The 14,083-nt window shown below is 37.3% G+C and overlaps 1 protein-coding gene across 9 annotated transcripts in view; it reads left to right on the top strand.

Annotated features, from left to right (window-relative positions):
• The window catches only part of LOC103103265 (zinc finger protein 501-like), a 44,004-nt gene that overhangs the window by 14,358 nt on the left and 15,563 nt on the right, over positions 1-14,083 (top strand). For 7 of the 9 annotated variants that reach the window (XM_007474706.2, XM_056822325.1, XM_056822329.1 and 4 more), the window contains 2 exons: positions 12,862-12,988; positions 13,335-13,430. In XM_007474706.2, coding sequence (XP_007474768.1) covers positions 12,862-12,988; positions 13,335-13,430 — 223 coding nt within the window. Of the gene's footprint in view, positions 1-30; positions 3,081-7,870; positions 8,146-12,861; positions 12,989-13,334; positions 13,431-14,083 lie in introns of those variants that run through there. The other 2 variants (XM_056822348.1, XM_056822358.1) reach the window with 2 other exon arrangements.

Below are 14,083 nucleotides of genomic sequence, written 5' to 3'. Positions count from 1 at the left end.
ACCACAGAGTGACTTTTTCAAGACTTATATATTACTTGATTCAGCCATCCACAATCATAAAGGGCTCTGACTAATTCTTATCAAGAACCCAGCAAAGCCTTGATACCTGATAAACATGTGTGGTCTAACTAGACCAAATTTTATTTTCCAGCAAAGGAATACCTACTGAATGTAGTTTTCAGCCTCTCAGATCTCCTACCATTATTGAACCAGGTCTTGTGATGTTATAAACAGTCTTGCTTCTAGGTGTTGTGATAAAAATTATCCAGGGGTTCTATTGATTATGTGCTGCTGCCAACTGCATCAGGAAAAATTGAACTTCTCAAGCCTGAAGTTTATAACCCAAGCTTGATTGTACAGTTGGTGTGGTAGAAGCAGTGTCTTTGAATATCACACTCATGGCAAGAACTCTGAGCCAGAATTTCTTTCACAGTGATGAAAAGAGCCATATTCTTATGTTACTAAGACAATCAAATGTGATCATTCCTTTGTATCAGCTAAACTTTGGATGTAGTTTCTTTCTTTTTTTAAAAACCCTTACCTTCCATTTTGGAATCAATATCAAATATTGGTTTCAAGGCAGAAGAGCCCAAAGGGATAGGCAATTGGAGTTAAGTGACTTGCCCAGGTCAAACAGCTAGGATATGTCTGAGGTGGAATTTGAATCCAGAATCTCCCATCTCTATAAGCCTGGCTCTCAATGCACTGAGACACCTAGATGCCTCTATATATAGTTTTTATATACCTTTCTATGTATATATATCCCCAATAGAATATAAGCTTCTTGAGGTCTAAATCTGTTTTGTTTTTGCTTCTTGTCCCCAGTACACCTTATGTACTAGAAGCCCCTGGTACATGATAGGTGCTTCACAAATGTTTGTTATATAAATTAATGCTCGGGCACTGCCCACAATACTGAGGCAGAGGTTTAGTTCCCCACATTTAAAACAAGAGTGATGTTTTGTCTTGGCCAAGTGAATAGATCTTCCTTTATGTTCCCATTCGGTTCAGTTCTAGAAACCCCTTCTTTTTAACCAAGATTCCAGGTAAACTCAAAGTATAATACATGAACTCTTGAGTATTCTCTTAGAATTTACAGCAGTCAGGATCCCACACTAAGTTTGACAAAGGAAAGAGGGAAAATCAGACCACCATAGCCGAGTCAAAGATTCTCGAAACCTTACTCTTCTTCCTTAGTCTCATACACCTCAGCAAAACCCTCATGTATTGGACTTTGCACTAACAGTGACAAGAAGATTTAGATGCCTGCTAGATCTGGGTCAAGTCTCTGATGTTCATCTCCATGGTACAGAACTCAACAAGTTCCAAATCTGTGTTTGCTGCTTATTAAAGCTCTCCAAAAGTAGAATTAACTTCCTTCAAAGGAAATATGTTACTTCTCACTTGAATTTCTCAAGCTTGTCAGCAGTGTAGTAGAAGAAATTCTTGTTCAAGTACAGGTTGGACTAAATGGCCTCTGATTATGCTCTAAACAGCCTATATTATGCAGTTGCAGAAATAATCTTGCTAATCCTAGATCTATGTAACTTTTCTGCTGATTAGATATTACCTGATTTCATTTTATACTCTTCTACCTCTTTTGCAACCATATAGATCATTGTGCATAGCTTGAAAACACTCCCTATCCCATCTCTGCCTATTGAAATCTTTCTCTTCAAGATGCACCTCAGATACCATCTCTTCTATAAAACCTTTCCTAATATCCATAGCAAAAAGTGAACTTTCCCTCCTAAAATTTTCTTAGAGGCTTTTGATTCTTTTTGGTATTTGATTATGTTCTGTGTTATAGGATTATATAGATCTAGAGCTGGAAGAAACTTCAGAAGCCATATAATCCAACTGTTATGATTAAAATTAGGGGTTGAAACTGAGTATAATAATTATAGGTCACCAAGGATTTTTTACTTATAAAATCCTAAAATGAAACTCTCAAGTCAGAATGGAGTTTTATGGTGATTTAATTACAACAGGAGGAAGAAATTATTAGAGGGAGAGAGAGAGGGAGAGGAAGAAAAGGAGGCTAACTCAAAAACCACTCTGGCTCAGGCTGAGCCAAGGCAGGAGTCTAAGGTCTTGGAGAGCCAAGGCAGAGAAGGGAGTCAGTCCTTATCACTCACGTGATCAATCTGAAGAGAAGCTGTCTGCGGGGCTCCTCTAAGCTCAAGCTCCAGGATAGAACTGGCGTCTAGCCCTCTCCACAGGAAGTGATGAGAACTCCAGAGGCTATTCTCTACCTCACTTCCTGTGTCTCACATGTGCCAATGGTGGCTCAAGCTTGGCTTAGGAAAGCCCAGAGGGGCAGTTAGTTGTTTCTGATTTGTCATTAGCTAGCACATGCTTGTGTAGTGTGGGTGTGCACATTCCTGGGTGCTAGACCAAACAAGATGGAGAGAATTTAAAAATCACAATCCCCCCTGATGATGATTAGGGGACTAGTCTCCCCAATTGATCACTAAACATAAGTGTCCTGCACCCCAAAAATTTCCAACTGCAGGTGTATACAAAATTTTACCCTCTAAGAGGAAAACTACAATAGTTATAGATAAGGGGGAAATAGAGGAGAGCTAGAGACAGCAAAACCAATGTTTTTTTCTGGGCACATTGACAAAAGCCAATTAGGGGGCAGTTCCCTTTGGCATAAGAGTGTACATTCAAAATAAATGTTCAGTCAACTGCACCCCAAGGTTCATTCTGGATCTTCCTGTAGTGTAAGGGTTTAGGTATCTTTCTATAAACAGTTCATTCTCTGGATTCAGGAGTTAGCAAGCAATTATTGGTTTTGTTCTTTTCGTCTTATCCTCAAATTATTGTAATCTTTAAGTTGATTATGTTTTCATGATCCTTTTTGGGGAAACTTTTCCCAATAATGATCAAATAGGGGGATGTAAAAATGGAGATTTGAACCCCAGACTTCAATTCCCAGAAGTCCTTGGCAGTTCCCAGAATTCCCTATAATCTCACCTGAGTCCTCACCCGAGTGTGAGATCACAAATTATTATTTAAAGGGCTCTCCGCCTACTTTGGGTTCTCTTCCTATACTCGGAGATTGCAAGGATGTAGTGAGTATATTAAGCACGGGGGTTCTGAATTTGGCTAAATCAGCCATGGGCATGTGGTTTATTATTTTTGTATCCTTGATTTCTAATAATCTTAATAATCCTCTAAAAATATAATACTTTTATTACTAGAGACTAATTTAACTGTTACACAACTCCTTCATTTTTCAGATGAAGAAACTGAGTGTATGTATCATATCACTATTATTAGCTTATATACTCTTCATTGTAAGGTCCATTTTTCATCTTTGTAACAGCAGGATCTAGTATAGCACCTTGTACATAATAGATGATTAAAACTTGTCATTCAAATTGAATTATCTGTGTTTCTGATGTAGAGTCCCAGATCATAGAGCCATATGGTCAATTCTGGGTTCCAGATAAGAAAAGGGAGAGAAGCAGGAAAAAGCAGGAATGGAAACCAAATTAGTAAGGGTAAACCCATGACCTCAGTTCCCTATGTAATTACTGTATATATTTGGGCCCATGTTTCCTGGATGGTAGTATTGCCTTCAACTTACTGAGAGATTAAAAACCTAGATTAGACTGAAAAAGGTGAATCTCTGACCACTTCCATATTCTAGGATATTTGCATTAGTAAATGAATGAACGAAAAAAAGCATCTACCTGACACTATGTTAAATTCTAAGGCTAAAAAAAAAATTAAGCTAGAAAGTCCCTGCCCTCAAGGAATTTATATCACATAAAGGGGAGGTAGATGTAAAAAAGGAGATGAGAGGATGGAGGGTAAAATATTAATGACTTGCTTAGGGGTGATTGGAACTGGGCTAAATAAGATGAAAAAATTCATTAATCAGAGCTCAGAGCCCTAGAGGTGGGAATCTGAAGTCTGACTAGAGAAGAAGGCTGTAGTAAATCTAATTCACTTAACTGGGAATAGGAGATGCAAGATGCTAAGATCTATAGTAGATTCTGAGGTGGGATAGAGCTAACCCACATTATGCTGACCCAAAACAAAGAGATCTTGCATACAGAGATGAGGAAAAACTCTAGTTGACAAACCTTTTAAATCACCTAGGCTTCTCCTAGGTGGAGAAAACCTAGTGGGAGAAGAGGATGCAAGAGCCAAAAAACACTCTTTTTTGGCAAAACCCTGAGCATTCCTTCCTTCTTTCTTTGCCGAAATTATTTTATATATTTTTTGCATCTTATATGTGTACCTGTGCTTTCAGTAGACTGTAAGCTCATTGAGGGTAGGGAATATTTTATTTTTATTCTTGTATTCCAATATCAGGCACATAGTAGGCACTTAATCGTTTATTGACTGGTGGATACAAAAAAGATAGAGTAATTAGAGAGATCTTTCTCATATTTCAACTGTAAAGATTAAAATTTAGGGGAAACGGGGAGACTGAGGCAGGTAGAAATTAGTTTCTCTCTGCAAGGAGTATTATATTTTTTAGAGTTTATTAAAGGCTAAAGATTAAAGAATATACAAGTAAGAAACATGTGCCTAGGCCAGAGGCCTAGACAAAATAACCTCACATCATGCAAGAGACGAGCCTGCTCCAAAACGGAAGTCAAAAAAGAGCCAAAAAACCTCAAAAGCCTTTGAATCAGCTTAAATACCTTCTCGATCTCGGCCCAGGTGAGATTACAAGGCATTCTGGGGAAGTGGAGCAAAGGCTCATGGGGATTGTAGTCCTGTATTCGAGTCTATTTTTTACATTCCTCCGTTTGATCATTTGCAAAAAAATTAATTTTTTTTCCAAAGGATCATGAAAACATAATCAATTTAAAGATTATAATAATTTGAGGATAAGAGAAAGAAAAGAATAAAACCAATAATTACTGGATACATTGACAGAAAGCCAGTTAGGGGGCAGTCCCCTTTGGCATGAAAGTATGCATGCAAATAAATGTTCATTAACCACACCCAAAGTTCAATTTTGTGCAACTTGTGGTCTGGAGGTTTCTTCATGGTGGCTTCTCCAACAGTTCAGTTCTGGATTCAGAGAGGTAGCATCTTCTTTACCTAAAATTCTTCTCAAAAGGAATCTAAACTTTGCAATTTAAATAATGATATGTTTTTACATTCTCCCCCCCCCCCCCCCCCGTTAAGAGGGCGATTTAAAAAAAAAAAGATCACTTAGGGATGCATGGCTGAGGTATGAGGTATGTGAATCAATTGGCAAGAAATATTAAAAAGACATCAGAAAAATCAAAAGGAAAGAAAAATTTCTGGATGAAAATATAGACTATCAAAGTCTTATGTGTAAAAATTCCAAGTAAAAGAAAAATAAATCTATAACAGGGCCCAATTAAAATGATCTAGCAATGATGCATTTACCTAGTCAGTAGCTAGGACTACAGAAAGGTACCACACTATGAGAGGCAGAAAAGAAAGGGACCAGATTATAGAAGCCAAGTAGGAGCCAAGGTTTTGGGGATACTCATCTGTGAGTATCTTCAGGGTGAGTGTGGATACAAGAAAAGCCTATGTCTTAACACATGTTAAACATAGTAACCTCGAGTCTTCACACTAGGTTCAAGATCTTTGTATTGGCCTAGAAGTGCATCAATCCATCCTAGATTGGCCTTTCTTTGGCTCTGTGAAATGGCTCTTGTGTGTATATCTTGTCCTGGAATCAGACAGAATCATTAAGCAAAGTCCCATAATTTATTTAAATAATTAGTGGCATCATTTTTATAGTCACAAGCTTTTTGGGCATGCTCTAACAAATGTATCTTACACTTGTAATACTGAAAAATCAAAAGGTTAAAGAAAATCTTAATGCTGGTGACATGTGCTTCAAATATAAAAAGGAGAGAAAAAATAATAAAAAAAACCTGAAAAAGTATATTGCACATGCAAGAAAAATATAATAATAAAAGAGCTTTAAAAAATTCAAAAATATAGCTTATAATCATTGACATTCTGTGTCAGTTAAGAAAATATAAAATACAAGGCTTTCTCACCAAAAAATGAGATCCATTTTCTCTTTGTATCTGGCCATGATCACTGTGAGTAGAAGGCAAATGAATTGAACAAGGTTAATAATTTTTTCATCTTTAAAAATACAGTAGTACAAATATGTAGATATCAAAATCCCCAAATTCTCAATAGCCCAATTAATTACAATAGCAAACAAACACACTTTCATATTTCACATAAGTTGCTGTATGACATTTTTAAAAACCTATGAATTGATGGACATTTGTCACAATTTTTACAAACATAGCAATCCTTCAACCTTGGTATTTAAACATATTTTTTAAAACAAAGTAAAACTCATCTTGGGTTAAGAACATAATCAAGAAATCTATATATCATTCTGGTAGAAGTAAAATAGTGAGCTGAAGAGTATAAATAAAGGGGTGCTCCTTTTTCGGAGGCTTTTAGGGATACAAATGCCCTGAGATTAACTGCCCAACTTCCATTCACATATTTAGAAATGCGGGAAGGTTGGGGGTTATAAAATGTATTTCACTTCAGCTACTAGGCCTTACCTCGTGGTAGGGCAGGCAAAAATAACCAGATTGTTAAAAAAAAATTCCAAAAATCATATTTAAAAAACCCTTAAAATCAAATCATTTGAGGTATTTAGCACATTAAATTTTCCAAGGTTGTTAATACAATTATAACCAGTTCTGAAGTCTATCTATCCTCGGCAAAATAGAAAAAGGCTGTTTTTTCATATATGGGCTTATTCACAATAATATTTGTTCAATAGTTATAGGGGAAAAACAACAGAATTTTTAAAACTAAGTACATTCAAAATAAATTCAATCAACCTTCAGTTCAAGCAGAATAATATTGAATCCAGTAATATATGAACTTAAAATCACAAAGTTAAACCATAACAAAAAATGCAATAGAATACAGAGATTTTTATAAACCATTGGAGTCTAAAATGCCTCAAAATATAGGCTTTAGTCTCTTCAAAGTTCCTTGGGGTTTTTTGTTTGTTTGTTTGTTTGTAATTATCCATTTAAATGTCTATTGTCCGAAGGTAGAGTCGTAAAGGCTAGGCTATGGGGTTCAAGGGATCTGTCCAGGGCCCCATAGCTGGGAAGCACCGGAGGCCAGATTTTAACTAGAGACCTCCCGTCTCTGGGCCTGGCTTCCAGTTTGCTGGGCCACCCATTTTCCTCCCCAAAGTTAAAGTTGAATCTTTGGGCTGAGTCTGCTCCCTGACAGGCAGGTAAAATCAATGAAATTGCCAGAAGAGTCAAAAATCCTTTTAAACCCATTGCTTTTTAGGTTTCTGTTTGAAAAGATCTGTTTCTTCTCTCTAGTCTTTTCTCTCTTTCCCCTCTCTGATCCCCCTGTGGCCAATACCCCCATCCACGTGGAGGCTTAGCCTAAGGGAAAATTGCCCCTTCTCCTTTCCCTCTTGTCTCTCCCCTCCGCCCATGTGGCCAATACTGTTACCAGCTGGTCGCAATGAGTCCTGAGCGATCTGCTCCAAGGATCTGGGTGATGAGCCAACTGAGGTTGTGCTCGTGGGTCTGGGGCGCAGAAATAGGCAGGCATCGGGCCAGTGAGAGGCCAGGAGCAGGAGCTGGAGCAGCTGCGGGTGTGGGCAAGGCCGGGACCAGGTACCAGGTGAGGACAATCGGGGCTGAAGGCTGCAGGCAGGAAGCGGCGGGGCCGAGCCAGGTGGGGTGGGCAGCAGGTCCGGAGCCTGTAGCAGCTTTGCGAGGGTAGAAAACCTTGGCCAGAGAGATATGGCTCAAAAAATTTTTTTCTAGGCACTAGATATTAAAAGTTGAACTAAAGATCAGAAAAGAATTCAGAAGATTGAGTTTTTTGTCCCTTCGTGGTCGCCAAACTGTAAAGATTAAAATTTAGGGGAAACGGGGAGACTGAGGCAGGTAGAAATTAGTTTCTCTCTGCAAGGAGTATTATATTTTTTAGAGGTTTATTAAAGGCTAAAGATTAAAGAATATACAAGTAAGAAACATGTGCCTAGGCCAGAGGCCTAGACAAAATAACCTCACATCACGCAAGAGACGAGCCTGCTCCAAAACGGAAGTCAAAAAAGAGCCAAAAAACCTCAAAAGCCTTTGAATCAGCTTAAATACCTTCTCGATCTCGGCCCAGGTGAGATTACAAGGCATTCTGGGGAAGTGGAGCAAAGGCTCATGGGGATTGTAGTCCTGTATTCGAGTCTATTTTTTACACAACCCTCCAAGTAAACCAAGAAGAATATTGAAACTGGGTTGGACAGCAAAGCACCAAAATTAGCCATAGATGGTTTTTCTTATGCGGACCAACTGCTTAGTTTTCTAAGGAAATAGTAGACCAACTTAGCCTAGTGTGCTAAAGCAAGGAAGATCTTTGTAGCCACTAGGCATTTCCCACTTCTACCCCCAGCAAGCCAGAAACTGGTTTCTTCCTGCCTCCCAGAAGGAAGGGAGGATAAATCTTAGAGTAGGAACATTGTCGATATAATTGGAAAAGGGCATTGAAGAGTACAGAGACCCAAGATAGCCCAGGTGGCATTTTGCACTGCATTTACATTCCCTAAGATTCTCCTGAAAGTACTAAGCCTTTGATAGACAGATGAGTGATGTAGCCACAAAAAGAACTATCACTATTTTAAAGGTATTTAAGAACCAAATAAGAGGAAAGAACCTGATGTACATTGTATAATCCAGTCAATATTATGGTGGTGAAAAATCACATGGTAAGAGTCATGGAAAGAGAATAGGTTGTGGCTGATTAAGGTAGAAAAGTTGTATAGCTTCAGTGTTTTGTTTCAGATTACCACCACCCTCCTTGTGCCATTTCAGTAATTGGGGGACAGTTCATAGAGTACTTATTTTGGTCTTCAAAGGGCCACAAATTATGACCTACCAACCAAATCTGGACCACTTGTTTTCATGCAGTCTGTGAACTAAGAATGTAGATTTTTAAAAATGTATTTTTAAAGACAAAAAATGTTTTTAGATAAAATGAAAATGTATTCTTAGTTCACAGATCATACAAAAACAAATAACAGGTCAGATTTGGTCCATGAGCCAACTGCTGGTTTGTCAGTCCCTTGTCTAAATCATAGTTTATACTACTTCAGAGCCCACACATAGGATGCACCAGAATTGAGGAAGTAAATAATGATGAAATTTTTTATATCTACCATAGTTCTGCACAACTGTTTGAATTGTATTAGCTAAACTTACTTCATATTTCACCTTGTGAAAAGTGTTAAATGTGACATGGTAAAGAAATGAGAGAATAGGGAGAAGTAATGGACATGGGGTCATTTTGAAGACAGAGTAGGTTTAGTAGGAGAAAGTTCAGAGATCTGGAAGAAAATTGTGGGTGTCAAGATCTTGGAAGATGGGTGCTTTTTTCTGAACACAGAAAGCAAACCCCCCCAAAACACACAAACTAGCCACCAGAAAAGTTGCTTAAGAGTTATTGTTACCCACACTACAAATAACTTCATATTTTTATGGTTAAAACCAACATTGTTACTTTTATTTGACCAACTCAAGTTTTTTGTTGTTTTAATGTTGTCTTTATTTACCTAGTTGTGGTCATTGCAGAATCTTTGGCTCTGAGAAATGTATGTGTTCTTATATTTCTTGAGTACTACACATTTATTATTCCTTATAATAATATACATTTTATTCCTATAATTCATTTTGTTTAGCCATTCCCTAGTCATTAAGCACATAGTTTGTTTTCACCCTTTTGCTATTTCAAATATTGCTTCTATTAGTATTTCTTATAAATGTGCCTTTTATTGCTGTCAGTAATTTCCTTAAAGTTATTAACCCAGTGATAGGTTCACTAAAGCAAAAAGAATGAAGTTTTGTAAGTCATCTACATTTAAAAATTATTTTCCAAAATGGTGAGATCACTTTACAATTGGTTACTTCTGAGGAATAAGGTTTAAAGTATAACCAAGTTGAGAAATTAAGTTAAGTTGAGAAATAGAATTCAAGAGTGGAAAAGGTCCATGAATTAAAAGTTTTAGGTCATTGGAAGGTCATCAACATGGCTGTTGAGGTTATCAGTAATTGTGAAGGCAAGGGATGAAATCAAAAGGAAGATTGATCCAGGCACTTGAAGTCATTGAAGAAGATTGGTGACTAGTCAAGAGATCAAAACATGAATTCAAAATGGGTGAGGGAGAAAGTTACAAACTTTTTATGAACTTCAAAAGAGGAGAATCAGAGTAGTAATTTGTAAGTAACAATACAAGCAAAAAATATATATGTGGTTAAGGTTTATGAGTGGAGTGGGAGAACTAGGCGAGGGTTATACAGATGATGCTTTGTCCTCAGTATTCTTCTGAGGATTCTCAAGAAGTTAAAACCTGGGTGAGTAAAACTGATCTCATTGAAAATAGTAGAGCAGTGTCCCCAATATGCTTGGCATGGAGAACCTGTGTAAGCATTACTTATTTACCCCTGGCCCAGGCATGATACAGTTGTCTCCCTCTTCCAGAAGGAGAGAGTAAGTCAGAGTAAATATGTATTATAGCCAGACTAAGCCTTGGCTCTGTACTAGTCACCTGCTTCATTCCTTTAGTTGTATCAGAAAGCCTTTTAGTACTGTTGAGTGCTAGGTCATTGATGTTTTTCTTAGCTAGCCTGGGCATTTCTTTAATAGTTCTCAGACACATTCACCAAAAAGAGACAAGGAATAAAGTCTGAGTGCACCACACTTCTTGGTATACTCCATGTAAAGAATGTAGTTAGACATACTGCAATTGTATAGAATGTAGCCTTGTTGGAATTTCCAGATGTCCTGATATTCTCTTTCCACTTATCCATTAGCTTATGAACAATACATTATCACAAGTAAGAACTGTGCCCCAACCCTTCTTCCATAAGCATCTCCTAAATCTGATTATGAATAATGACTCTTGGTTTTCTATTATTTGCACTGTAGCCTGTACTTCATCCTTCAAAAAAAATACAGGCTTTCTCTAAAGTGGACAGCAGATTCAGTTTCTTGTGGCACAATGGAGAGAAATAATTGACCACCACAAATTCAGTGTGACCACTATATATTTGGCTGAAAGAGTATTAAATTCATTTGAAGTCTAGCCCTTTGTAATATTTAGAGTTGTGAGAGGAGGTCCCGAGTCTGCCAAGAGTATCCAGGGTCTTTTGGTGTCATAGTGCAGATATCCACTCCTGTAACTTCCTTATCCCATTCCAGCCACCAAGAATGCTATGAATTAAAATTTTCAACCATGATAGCTCAGGTGACCTACAAATAAGGTATCTTGTGGTATGCCTTAAGGCCTGGCACATGACAGAATTGCAGTGTCATGATAAAAAAAAAAGATGGAATTGTTTTGTGTTTTTTTCCATATACTGTGAGTACCCCAGATTATATATATCCCCTTTATGATATTAAAATGCCATCTGCTACAAAAATGGTCTCTAGTTGAACAAGCAGTCTGCCTCTCATAGCATTGCAAGATTGATGTTCTTAAACAGGGTTGATAATCTCTCCCTCACAGTCCTTCACTGAATAATTTCTATACAGTCAATACACTCCATCTTACTTATTTCTAAAAAGGCAGTCAGCATTGATTCATGAGAGACTGGCAGTGATAAGTTCTTTTGGAGCCATGTCAACACATTGTGCTTCACCCATTTATTAATATAGTTTAACCTGCCCTCATAAAGTGTCCTTCTAACTGAAGATATCTTGGAAATCCTGGTATTCTTTGGGCTCTACCCAAAAGATTCTTTGAGCAAGGAAACTACTGCTAATGTAGATTCTTGGAGGGCCTTGAAAACATGTTAATGAAAACAGAAAAATATATGCCATACTTTGTGGATACATTGAATATCTCCAATATTATATTGCCCAAGGGGCTATCCTAACTGCCTGTTAATCAACTGCAAGCTTCTTTTAAGGTAATATATTGCTACCTTCCTCCTCTAAATAGCAGTTTCAGCATCGGCTTCCTTAATAGAACAAATAGTATATAGAACAAGAGAGATGAAAGATTTACTTACTATGGATTGACCACACTATTATGGTGGGTTGTATTTTGTGTGCCACATTTTGATAGAGTCATTGACAGACAAAAGAAAAGGAAAGAGATGTGATATGAGAAATGACTGTCTGAATGACATGAGTGATCTTCAGCTAGTTGGAGGGACTATTTCATAAACTGAATATGATTGATTCTTTTTGTTTCAGATGGAAGAATTAGGAAGAGTACATAGGAATTGTAAAGGAGACAGGTGGTAGGTAGCTCAGTAGAAGTAGGAAGACCTGAACACTTGTGCATGAAAATGGATTGGGCCCCTTTATGAAAATGATTCCTTTAAGGTGTTCAAACTGAAATTAAATTATTTCACAGGATCAGTAGGTCAGAGAGGTTATAAAGCATAAGTATTCATCTATTAGATAAGGTTTGTGAGATAACCTTCAGACTTTGAAGTTTTATAATTTAATGAGGTCTTCACTTGCTTTCCTAACCTAGGCAACTCCCCTTCTGCTCTGGACTTACTTTACTTATTCATGTGCACTGGCTTTCTTTACTTTTATAACTTAAAACTTAGTCATACTCCAATTGTGCTGTGTCTGCTTTCCTCTCTGGCAAAACTATATCCTCACCAAAGACACTGACAATGTATTTACGTTTTTTTGAACTACTTATTTAGTTAGGAATATGAAGACATAATATGAAGACAATAAGTAATTTACTTTGGAATACAGATATATCTGAAAATTGTCACAACATTCAGTCCTGCTCACCTTTTCTGACTCTAGCAACTCTCTCCAAAGCCATGTCAATAAATGGTGCCAGATTGAGCAGAAATGTTTTTGGCATTTCAGGAATCATTGACCTTCAAGGATGTGGCTGTGGACTTCACCCAGGAAGAGTGGGGGCAACTAGACCATGACCAGAGATATCTATACAAGGATGTAATGCTGGAGAACTATAGGAACCTGGTCTCAGTTGGTAAGTGTGGTTTTCCTGTGTTACAGGATTATTTTGTTTCCTCTGTCATTAAATGGTATAAAACTTCTCAGTCTAAAACAGTTATCTGTTTAGGGACTTGGGGTGAAATGATCAGAAATTCCCAACTAACTATGGGCACAAAACCAGGATATTCTTGTTCTTTCTTTCCATGTGAAAATTTCCTTTTAAGAGTATAAAATAGATCACTTTATTTTGTGCTGTCCATGATACTCCACTTTCTCATCCTTCAGTAACCTTAAGGTACAAGAAGATAGAACTTAATGTAGGAGTGACTTTTCCTTTTTAGCACAGACATCCAAGTTTTTTTGTTTTTCCCTATGAGCAGGACATCAAGTTTATAAGCCAAATTTGATATCCCAGTTGGAGCAAGGAGAAGAACCTTGGATTGTAGATGGAGAAGTCCCAAGAGATGCCTTCCCAGGTAAGTGAGAAAGACCAAAGCTAATAAATCATTGTAAGTAGTAGAAGAGATTATTGTCTGGCTTTTTAAATGGTCTTTGAAGCCATCTAGGCATGTGGATAAAACTGAGGTCATTTGACATAAACTCCCTGAACAACCTTGAGCTTATTTGATTCCATATGTTGAAGTAATCTTAAAACTTAAAAGAGATTTTAGAATTCATAGAGATCAAGCTCTTGGAATACAAAGAAAACAAAACTGTATGATCTTTACTTTCAAGGAGTTTATATTCTATTAGGGGAGAAAGTATATCTGTATATACATATATATACAGGATATAGTAAAATTAATACAAAGTAGTTATGGAGGAGAGGACTAGCATTTGGGAAGATCAGAAGTAATCAAGTTAGGAAAAGTAATTTAGGAGCATGATAGATGAATTCAGGTTTTGGATATGTTCATTTTGAGGTTCTGATGGAACATCCAGATGGGGGCATCCTATAAGAAATTGAAAGTATGAGTCTTGAGCTCAGAAGGGAGATCAAAACTGGAGACAGAGAAATGAGAGCATAAATTGGAGTTAAAGTAGTGGAAATAAGTTAGATTACCAAAGGAAAGATCTGAGAGAGAGAGAAAGAGAGAGAGAGAGAAGAGGGCCAAAGAGTGGAATGTCC

This window comes from Monodelphis domestica, chromosome 1 (genome assembly GCF_027887165.1).
Source record: "Monodelphis domestica isolate mMonDom1 chromosome 1, mMonDom1.pri, whole genome shotgun sequence".
Lineage (NCBI taxonomy): Eukaryota > Metazoa > Chordata > Mammalia > Didelphimorphia > Didelphidae > Monodelphis > Monodelphis domestica.
This window is presented reverse-complemented; position numbering and strand designations above follow the sequence as displayed.